Genomic DNA, 12,305 nt, shown 5'->3' with positions numbered 1-12,305 from the left:
CATGATAAATAGTAACGTCATGTTCGAGCATGATATTATATTGCAAATTGGAAGCGACGATGGTGAATGTCGGTGTACGGACAAACCAAAGTTGGTTTTTGTTGCACCGTCAATTGTAAAAAAAATGTATTAAGTACTGTACTTATTTTTAATAAATAAAATAAATAATTAATTGCCAATTTTCATTCATTGCGTTGTATCTAATATAGTTGGAACTTTGAAAGCTCTAATAGGTAAATTATTAATTTGAAAGATATACTCATTTTCATCTTCTTAGATACTCCCAACCCTCAGTTAGATGAATCTCATCTAACCTCGCGATGTTTTCCTCATATAACTTGATGTTAGCCGCTATAAGCCCCTAACATGGCTCATGTAACTATTACATACTTACATCACAGTAAGTTGTAACTGGGACCAACGGCAATCCACCTCATTACCTACACGATAGACACACTCACGCACATACTCACATGTTCACACGCTCACATAAAACCTCATACACATTCACCACATAATTAGCTTATATTTTATTTTTTCTACTTTTCTATTTTTCTTGTATAAAATGTTCTTTCTCGTTTAAAGTATAAGCTGTATAAGCATATTATTTATTCCGTAATGTCCGAAGGTTGGGGCCTGGTGATCTGTAACACAGGCCTACGCCTATCACAGACACCAGTCTCTCGCCTGCTTTATTAATCTGTACCCGTATTCTTTGGATATTGTATTCAAGTTCTAAGCTAGTGAGAGATATAAACTTTACTTTTATTTAAAAAAAAATATTTATAGAAAAAGAAGTATGTAGACGGTAGATAAGCCATGTCAGGGGCATTTGGGAGCTCAATTATAACCCTGATACTGGTTCCTGAGGCTAACTATCTCACAACCCACATGATAGAAGGAAACTCGATTTATTTACAAAAAACAACTTTATCATTCGACCTTTTTGGAGAAGACTGCTGTCCTCAGGCATAATCCCAAAGTGGGAATGTTCCCGTTGTAAAAACTCTTAAATAGTAAGGAAACTGGTTGCATTTGTTTTTTCAAATTATTCTTTCTTTTACTCTGATCTTATTTTCCTAAAGGTTAAGTATTAAAGGTCGTTACTTGAGCCACGTCAGGGACCTTTGGCGGCTCAATAATAACCCTAACACCAGGGTATAATGAGGTTGGTAACCCCACCTCACAACTCACGCGATAGAAGAAGGATGAATATTGAATATGTGGATTTCTGAAAACTCCTTATCATGCGCAGGAAATCGGTGAAACTGTCACAGAATATGATCTCCCTAGGATTATCCCATGACAGGGTCCACTTACCCAACCTGAAGATTTGAAAGGTTCAGTTTTTTACTTGTACAGAAGCGACTGCCTGTCTGACCTTCCATCCCGCGAAGGGAAAACCAGCCCAATACTGGTTAGGTCACATACCTCCGAAAAATGTATTTCTCGGGAACGAGGGTTTCTTAACGATGTTTTCCTTCACCGCTGTGATGATTGAATAATTTTAAAATTAAAAGACAAAAAGAATAAAGATGTCAAGCATCCGTCACTTTCCTTTTCCAGGGATAAGAAAATGACAGGTAGGTATACCTTAAAATAAAATTAGGATGTATCTGCAAGAATCGGGGCCAATTTGTACGTAACGAACGTCTCATCTACCTAAAACTACTACAGCTTGGCACAACCTGTATAGCCGGGGAAAATAAGCTGCAAGGAAAACCTCGGCACTAGGTCCTAGACGTTCTTAAGGATGGTTTGGTACTATTTTAGTACTACTATACTACCAGACTCCACACTCAGAATTAAAATTAATTCAGAATCAGAATTAATTAGAGCATAATTATCACTAGTTCACTTGTTATACAGGGCATCATATTTTATCTTAAGACATAAAAACTGAAAGTCGTTACGGGTCGGATTACAACAATTTTAGCTCTGCTCCAAATATTACGTTTATGTTTAAGTATATGAATTTATTATAATGTAACGTTATGCTGTGAAAGTTAACTACATCCTCCTCAACATTTACGACTGTACATCTTTTATATCTACAAGATAGTAACAGAATTGTCTTAATAACAAAATAATTCTATATACGAGTACATCACAAAAGACATACATATATAGCACACGCCTAATTCCCACCGGGGTGAGCAGACTATGGAATTCCATTCGCTGCGGTCCTGACACACTTCTCTTGTTTCCTCCACATTCATCAATAGTTTTATACACGCACGCCAGTTCAGAATAAATCTTACTGAACCTTTTCTAAGGACATCTCCGATTTGGGCAATGTACGACCTTTTAAGTCTTCCGCTGCCAGCCCTACCACCAGCCTTCGCTTTATATTATACCACTCGCGCACACACGCACACGCACACACACGTACTTACACATAAAATTCATCCATAAATTTGTCATTCACTAATCGTTATCGTTATCGTCACTATTCATGTATCGTTATACACTCGCGGCACGACAACCGCGCCGCGCACGGTACGAATTATATCGAGGGCTGCAAACAATAGCCGTATGACGTCTATCTACGTAGATAGCATTCGCTGCGTCTATTGGTCGAACCTTTCGATATAATTCGCGCCATGCGCGGCGCGTTTTCCCCGCAAGAGCTTGATTCAGTTTATACCTAGTCTGATTACTTAACAATATCTTTTATACCGATTCCGAAGCATCAGGGCTTGGATTGGGAAGTGTAATGAGGCTTTTAATGATTTATCTTGATTCTACTGATATCGTCGATATGCACATATCTACACATAAGTAGTAAATTAAATACACTAATTAAACACTGTCTACGGTTCTTCTCTCGTGTGCGTTGTGAGATCAATGACCAACCTCATCAACCCTGGTATGGCTCATTATAACGACTACATAGATACTTAAGTAAATAGGGAACCCATCTGTCTATGGTAAAATTATGTAATACTACAACCATACCGAGTAAGTCCTAAAACCCCAGTACGATACAGAATTTTCACTTAACGTGTCAAATGGTGTAAGTTCTCCAAAACGCTTTATATTTGCAACCGGAAGTACCAACATGGCAGGGTGAGAAATGGCGGGCGATGTATTATTTTTATTTCCACATGTAAAACTGAGAGAATTTTGCACCGCACCCCACGAAATTCGGTTGCATTACAAATGACACAAGTTTTTCTAAACGAAAATGTTTTCAGGCAAAAATGTGGGGTAACGTTGACAGGATGTTTCGGATATTTTAAAAGTAGTGATACCAGCGGGCTTAGCACCGTAAGCGTGCAACTCTTTCTCGCCTCGACATACGTCACCCGTCACTCTCTCACAGTACTTTACAGAAAGAGACAGATGATCTCTGTCGCGGCGAGAAAGAGTCGCGTGCTTACGGTGCTAAGCCCGCAGAACGTTGAATTGGGTCGTGTACTAACTAAAGACAGATCTGAAACTAACGAAAAACATTTAATTTTTTCTATTTGACTTATTTATGAATTTTAATTAAGAAAACGTAATAATAAGTCCGACATTTTATCACGTTCTTCTTCATTGACGACGTCATCGTCACAGTGTGCCTTTTCATGTAAATTCCATAGTAATTTTGTGTTTTGACGTTTAGTAAAAAGTAACTGATTTGAATAATTGGAAACTAACCTAACCTAACCTATTGAGGACGAATAATAAAAAATAATGCGTTCCGCTGCTTACCTTAAATGTAAACCTAGACAGTGGGCATAGAATAAAGAATAAACACTCCTCCCCGCACCAATTCGTATCGCTAGATTGACCTCACCCCCTCTAGGTTTAAATAGCCAGAAGCCCTTAAAGAGTAAGGGGGAACGCGCGCGAACTTTTCGTATCCCTCGCGGTTACGCGGTAAGGCGGCGCGGCGCACGGTAAGAATGAAATTTTTGCATGAACATGCCGGAGTGTTATCAAGTTCTGGTGTCAAGGTAAGGTTACATGACCCATGTAACGACTTCACACTTACCTACTTAAGTAATTAGTACCCAGGACCGCTTAACCTGCCCTCCGAAGCTCCTCATCTTTCTTTCGGACAATCGGGCAAGCAGCCTGCAATGTTCACCAAACTAGGGATCATCTAATGGACTCGCTTTATCACTTACTTACATGGCGTATACAAATAACATTTGCCCCGCACGCCTTATACCGCACGGTTTGCTACGTGTTAACATGTGCGTTACTGTAGCACATACCTCGCCACGAATACGAAAGAACCCCACCCACATTGCGAGGCGTGAGGGGGACATGCCTCGCAATGTTTGTACCCGGCTTTAGAGGTAGAATATCGACAAAACCATCGTTTTCAAATTCAAACATCGTTAGCCCCTCGACGCGTCGAACAAAAAATACATTATTATATCACATAAAAAGAGATATACGCAATCTGATTTTTTCTTCTCTCGGGACTTGACATTTTCCAATATATCTTTTTTCAAATTGCTACCACATAAATATTTCTCTTTGTCACGAACTGGCATTTTGTTCTGTGCTCTTGAGAATATTTTAAAGTTAGGTTGGTGTGTTAAAAATTCAAACATAGAAGGTATCGTGTTTCATACATATACAAATAGGTACGTTTAAATATTAAAAGCTTGAGGCTGTAAAGAAAAAGTTTGTATATTGCCGGTTTTAATATTCACGAGGATATATGTTATTAATTATTTCGGTGCGTTCACCAGCTGAAAAGTTTTTTTTTTTATGTGAAATTATTGAACTGCGTATCAGAATATTAATAATACCATTGGAATTCGTCATTTATATGCAATATTGCTACTTTAGGTGAATTACTTCAAATTGTGTGGCCTTTTTAAACCTCCAAACTCTGAAACAAGATTCGTAGTCCAGCAACTGAGCGTTGGACATACGATCCGGAGGTCTCGTGTTCGATTCCCGGTCGGGACACGTCTAATAAAAATACTATACTTTGTGAGTCTGTCCTAGTTTGTCCAGAGCATCTAAAGCTTTAGACATCGCACTTCCCTATGCTTCTATGCTTTTCTGTTACACGGAAACCCTCATTTGTTAGAGCGAGATAAAGAGCGACTCCGCTCAGTGGGGTCAAAATGGCCACATCGAAGCAATTCATCTAAGAAAGCAATATTGCTATATGACATTTGTTTGCATTGCGCACTTACTTTTATTTACGCAAATGTCAAATTGCAATATTGCTTTCTTAGATGAATTGCTTCGATGTAGCCATTTTAACCGCCCTGGTCACACTACAGTGACTTTTTTGATTCACGTCTAAAAAACAAAGAACAAAAGCCAGGCACAACTTTATTCCTTATTTCTTATCATACAAGAAATATTCACTCGCCCTTCATAACTTCGAGCACATCCTTATTATGATTCGCTTTACTGCTTATAAAAGAAACTATAATGTTTATCAGTATGTTTCATCTGATAACAAAATCACCCGCTTGTAACGAGGGGCCCGGATACAGTCGTAAAGATAGGCTTTATTCGTAGGGTGACCATGATATAAGTGATTTTGCATTGTTTTCTTCATCACGCCAATGGTGCATCTTCTTTGAATAATGACTGATTTTTTTCCTTTTTCGTATTAGTTAGAACTCTACTTTTGCGTGGACAGGAAGAGGACCGGGTGGTGTAATGGTTAACACCCTCGTCCCGGTTTAACAAGAGCTACAAGGTTCAAGTCCCGTTCGACTCAGAATTTTTTTTTTTTCTTTTTTTTTGGTAATTATGATTTGCCGTAGTAGCAACGGTAAGAATTATATGTATGTATGGATTGTCCGGGGTATGACGGATCATAAGGTAACTTTACGCCACTTATTGTTGAGTTCAAAAACATCATGAACTGGGGGACTAAAAAGGCCGCATCAAAGCAATTTTATCTAAAAAACATGCGCTTATAAACGTAAGTGCGCAATGTTAACAAATGTCAAATAGCAATATTGCTTTTTTAGATGAATTACTTCAATGTGGCCTTTTACTTCCACTGTCTGGTCGACGACTGACTATTATTCAACCGTCAAAGGCCACTCATTCTTTTTGATTTGGCAATAAAAAAGTTCATAGGCTAAGATATGCGATCGTAGGAATAAAAATATATTATGACAAATACATCAGTTCTGTTTTACTGGTAATCTTGCATAGAAACGTACCTCGTGCATACAAAGTGTATTTTATGCAATTCATTTGCATGTGAAATCCCTGGAAATCATCTGATTTACAGACTCATTGTCTGTGACATTCTCGGATATTGATCTTCTTAGAAATGGTATTTATTTTTAAAACACGTGCGGTATATAAAGAGCTTAAAGCTCTTTTGTATGCATAAATAACTTAGTATATTGTTGTTGTGATGAAAATTCAATTAAATCGAGTTTTTTCTTTTAATATTATATGATAGAAAGATTGATTACCGTAGCATTATTTTAAATTAAACCAGTAAGTAAGTACATAACAATATTTTTTTATTGAAAAACATGCGGGAATAAATCCATAAAGCATTTAAATACGTATATTTAAGAAAGTACGTACTTTATTGTGCAGTATAATGGTCAAAAATTTTTTTTTTCATTCCGGTTTTTATTATTTTTTTTCTTTTACAAGTTCTTCGCAATGTGTACCTTGTCACAATAACAAACTAACAAAAAGTATTTAGTGAAGAATATTTAAAAAATACCGACAATTATGGCCACCCTAATAGGGATACACACAGGGGTTTCTATTAGAGAGGCGGTTGCGATGAAAATATTATGTTATACTTGTTCAGATTTGATTTGTTAGATCATCATCATCACACTTTGTGATCTCTAGTTTGGTTAGGACATTACAGGCTGATCACCTGATTGTCCAAAGTCAGATGATCCGTGCTTCAAAAGGCACGTTAAGCCGTTGGTCCTGGTTATTACTTACTGATGTAAGTACGTAGTCGTCACTTGAGCCACGTCAGGGGCCTTTGGCGGCTCAATAATAACCCTGACACCAGGGTTGATGAGGTTGGTAACCCACCTCACAACTCACGCGATAGAAGAAGGATGAATATTGAATATGTGAATTTATGAAAACTCCTTATCATGCGCAGGAAATCGGTGAAACTGTCACAGAATATAATCTCCCTAGGATTATCCCATGACAGGGTCCACTTACCTAACCTGAAGATTTGACAGGTCCGGTTTTTTACACAAGCGACTGCGTGTCTGACCTTCCAACCCGCGAACGTAAAACCAGCCCAATACAGGATAGGTCACACACCTCCGAAAATGCATTTCTCGGGAATGTTTTCCTTCACCGTTGAGCACGTGATAATCATTTATGACCCAAACATTTGATAGATATTATTATTTAGTATAATTACCCACCTCCTACTGTTGTCCGTTTACACTTATATCTTTTTAAATTATAGTCTTGGCTAAGTCCCTTCTACAATGTTAAATTAAGTATTTTCTGTTTTGTTTCATTTTATTATCGTCATTTGACATATTGTATATTATTTTGTTTTTTAAATAAATAATATAGGTATAATAAAATAAATAACTTTAAACCTGAAAAAAATAGTTTAAGTATTAATCAAATGTATAAGTATATTGCTGTCAAGTTTCATTAAAATATGTTCAGTAGTTTTTGTGTAAAAGAGTAACAAACATATTACAAACTCCAGTATTTCTAGAAAATATGATATATATTGGTAGTATAGACATTTCTTATCCCCCATGATGGATGTCTAAATGGATGGTTGAATGTACATGAATACTGTAAGTAATGAATCATTACTAATTCGTCCAATGTATTGTGATCTTTCATAAACCTTTATAGGTATATGCAAAAAAATATAATTTTATGCTCTTTTTTTGCTTTGAGCTCTATATCACATACTTACACCACGACATTGTAATATGTAGAAGTATGCAAATCTTCACAAAAACAATACTTACAGACATTCATAGATGTTTGCTCACATTAACATAATCATACAAATCGTTATGGCCTTAGACCCCAATAGCAACACACACATAAATGTAATAATGATCATATCAGTCGTATGTTACGTAAATAGCTAGTCATAGTATGCAGAGGCCGTGTGTTCTTAGGAGTAATGGGAATTCCAACGTGGGAAAACATACGGAAAGAACGGAAAATAGTATTGATAAAATTACATCATAGATAAAAGGATATGTCTCATTTATATTGTACTGTATTTAGATAGGCAAGATATAAATAAATAAAGTAACGTCAACAAAAAGTGGCATAGAGCCTTTTGCAACCATGCGACAAATCGAAATTTCTTATTTTGTCATCAGCACAAAGAAGATAATGATGGGCAGATAAACGAAAGAAGAATTACCTGCCAATGCTGATGAAGCACATGTGCATGATGCTGGCGGAGCACGCGAGCACGTCACACGTGACGTACACGTTGCACCACACCACGCCCAGCGGCCAGTACCCTGCAAACAGTTGGATAGGTGAGGATTCAAATTCAAAAATATCTTTATTCAGTAGGTAACATAGTTACACTTTGAATCGTCAATTTTTACATAACGAACGTCTCATCCGCCTAAAACTACTGCAGCTACTCACAACCTGTATAGCCGGGGATAAGAAGCTGTAAGAAAAACCTCGGCACAGGGTCCTAGACGTTCTTTTTTTTTTAAATATACATAAAGTATTTTTATACAATTGATAGATGGCGATGTGGCGGTGTACACTTATTAGATACTGTAAGCGCCGATCTTTAAATTCCCCTCCGCCCCACACTTCACCCCCTGATGTCGCACCCTCCAATCGCGTCGCGTCCTAACCGACGCTACCGCAACGCGCACGCGTTTCTTACAACATAACATACACATAATATAGGATTACGCCACGTCCTCTGCATTTTTAACCGGCTTGAAAAAGAAGGAGGTTATCAATTTCGCGATCTTCTCAATTCGTCTCCTTCTTTCAGTCTTCGTCCAAGATCTCTCTGATTATTTAAGAGCCGCAGTCGTATCAGGTGGCCAATCATATAACCTCTCCGGTTCTCTAAAGTCTCTGTTATGGTTCTTTCTACCCGACTGCGGCGAAACAAAAAGAAGGGTTATGTGTTTGACCGCTCTGTACGTATATATGAGTGTATGCACATCTATTCTAACTTAACTTCTAAACCAACTGTCAGAATTTAACAAATGACGTGTGACAAGAAGCGGCTTGATTATCTGGCGGTTATAGGCTGTGACGTCAAATTGGTTGGAAATTCAAAGTGGTCTATTTTAGTAAAAATAAAACAAAAATGCAATAGTACATTTAGTGGACTCTTAAAACCAATGGTTTTATTGAGGTCATAACTGACTAACATATATTTTATAAAATAAAATAATACTCACTCCATATATAAACACAATATACAGTAAAATTTAAAAAAAAAACACTGAAGGCACTTACAAATGAATTAAGAACAAATCAGAGTAAAAAAGGATATAGCTAGCGAGGAGTGGGTAATACCTACGATACACATCTGCGTACTGTTATATCCTACTTGAACACTAATGAAGTACAACGTAAACATAATTCAATTTAATATTATCAAGTAGTCAGCCTTTAATCGCGCGCGAATAGAGTCGTCAAAAATCAGAGAATTGCTTCCTATAATTCTTTGTTTTATCAGTAATAAACTTTCTGTAGGAAATTTAAAACGTGTGTTTTTTAAAAAAGACTGATTTTTAACAAAGACGTGCTGTCCTTAACAGTACCTTTTCACATACAAGCTTGATGCTATGTCATGTTAAGATAGAAAAACAAGCAAAGTTAGCAGTAGTCATATTCACATCATTTGAACAGACATTGAGACCATTAAGACTACTCTTGAAAATCTGTATAAACCTACAGCGCGGCAGTTATGTCCAACAGAATGTCATTTTGAAACGAGAAGCTGAAAGAATGAACTTCAAAGGTTTTGTTTGGAGCAAGGGCTACGGAAAATTGCTTCCCGGCAAACATCCCGTTTTCAAAGCAACAGGCGCTAGGCGCAGGGTTGGGGTAATATCCTCGCTTGAATTTACATATATGTTGACTGTGACACTTTTGAAATACAATTCCGGGACGAGATTGGAGACAGAAAGGAATGAGTGTCACTAGAGATGATAATGCTAATTCAGATGTTGGAGGCTTTTGTTCTGATTTTGGAGTGGGTTTTCAATTGGCTTTTATACAACTCTTTATCTAACTATCTCCCTAGCGTTATCTTATTTATCAGGGTAAGCTTGCCTAACCTGAACTTTGACAGAACCAGTTATATTACAGAAGTGCCCGACCTTCCAACCCGCGAAGGGAAAATCAGCCCAAAACAGGTAAGGTCACATACCTCTGAAATGCATTTTTCGGGAATGTAGGTTTCCTCGAAATGTTTTCCTTCACAGCTGAGCATGTGATAAACATTTAAGATCCCAACATGAATTCGATATTCATTGATTTAGGTCCGTGTTGGGATTCGAACTTTCTTCTTCTAACTGGGTAACTTCTCTGAATATCATTATTTTAAATAATACTCCCTGAACAATGGTTCCGGCCAAGTATTTAATGCCATTTGCAGCAAATCTACAATAAGTCACGTAAAAAAAAAAGAAAAATCTAAACAATGGGCTAAACAATGGGCACTGTCTCCAATGTTAATGCCAACCATCATTTACCGCATATTTCTAAAACACAACTTTGCCCTTGTAGGGCGTCACATGTACCCACTACAATGTAACGCCTTAACTACTTGTGAAATTACAATAAATAAATGAATATGAATATAAATATGTAAAAATTTGACATTTATAAAAAAAAACTATTTCTATTATCTCGGGTTAAATTAGCAGTGCGCGCGCAGACAAAATGAGAAGCAATGGCGTCAATGAGCAAGCAGACAAATAATAAAAATATACAACACTGAATATAATGATAATATTATAGAGTAAATTAATGTTAATTTTTTAACAAAAATAAATATTTTAAAGAAATAAAATGTTAATTTATTATATTTAAATAGTTACATAATTATTATTTATTAACGTAAAAACTATTTTCGATACGTAATTTCAATTCCACTGTAATAAAAACTATTAATGCCAGTGCGGTAATGTCACATTACAGCACAAGTGTTTTATTAAGGTGCTTTATGTATCAAAAATCGGTGCAATAAGAGCTACTTTACGTTCAAGTGTGTTGAAAAATACATAATATTTCTTTTTATTTTCTAAAATACGGTATTGAACTAGACCTATATAATACGTATATGTGTATGTATGTTATGTGTATGATGTAAAACTTATATGTAACTAACAAACTTGTTACACCATCATACAATACAATACAATACAAATACACTTTATTGCACCAAAATAAAAAGAAATAATTAAAAATCATCATCATCATCTCAGGCCTTTACATCTTTATCAGATGATTCAAACAGCGTTTCTGTGGCAGCTTTAAAAAAAATAGTCGTAATAGTAGTTTTTAATTAAAAATAGTCTCTTAACTAAGTACATGGCAAATGGCGGTCTTATCGCTTAAAGCGATTTCTTCCACACAACCATAAGGTGAGGAAAAATGTCAAAAATAATAATTTAAAGATTGCGGGTACAAACTATAAGTACAACTTACCAATAAATACTTGCAAATAAATATATAACATACATAGTACATCATAGTATGCAAATAAAGAATATTGTATATTGTATGTAGGCTAGACGGTGCAAATTTGATAAAACTTAATACGATTCATTCTCTAATACGACATTTCTCTTTGTGACAGACTTTTATTTGACGATATTATATTTACGTTGTCACGGTATCCTAGTAAGCAGCTAAGTACAAAAAAGAAAACATTTATAAGGAAATCGCGTCTCAAACAACCGTATGTTAAGTGCTAATGTGTGCATTAATTCAATATTGAACATGACGGACGAGCGAACATCTGCTGAATGAATTAATGAATGACGCAGTAATATAAATAAAATGCGAAGTAACGTCTTCTGGGGAGAGGCATTACCATTATTCAAATTTGGTAACAAAAATATTTTTAAAAGCTTTAAAAGCAAAAATAAACAAAAAAGAAAAAGAAGAAGAGCAAAACAAGAAAAAGAGAAGAGAGTCAAATCCAGTCATTTCATTAGTTTTAGTAATTGTCTGAGTTGTTTTTTTTTTAATTAAATGTCATTCCTTAGTCAGATTCTCTTTATATATGGACTAGACTTTTGATTTCTATTATTTTTTAAACAAAATAAATATGATTAACTATTAATTTCTGTTTTATTTTCAACCTATAGTTGATCACGTAATCGTTTATCTGACGAGAC

General features: G+C 36.0%; 1 protein-coding gene across 2 annotated transcripts in view; it reads right to left on the bottom strand.

Annotated features, from left to right (window-relative positions):
* LOC126382085 (D(3) dopamine receptor) overlaps nucleotides 1-12,305 on the bottom strand; it is a 171,547-nt gene that overhangs the window by 88,814 nt on the left and 70,428 nt on the right. For both annotated transcript variants that reach the window (XM_050031809.1, XM_050031810.1), the window contains exon 3: nucleotides 8,330-8,432. In XM_050031809.1, the coding sequence (XP_049887766.1) occupies nucleotides 8,330-8,432 (103 nt within the window). The remainder of the gene's footprint in view (nucleotides 1-8,329; nucleotides 8,433-12,305) is intronic.

The sequence above is a fragment of the Pectinophora gossypiella genome, chromosome 3 (genome assembly GCF_024362695.1).
Source record: "Pectinophora gossypiella chromosome 3, ilPecGoss1.1, whole genome shotgun sequence".
Classification (NCBI taxonomy): domain Eukaryota; kingdom Metazoa; phylum Arthropoda; class Insecta; order Lepidoptera; family Gelechiidae; genus Pectinophora; species Pectinophora gossypiella.
Note: the sequence above shows the minus strand (reverse complement) of the source record. Positions and strands in the feature narration are given on the sequence as shown.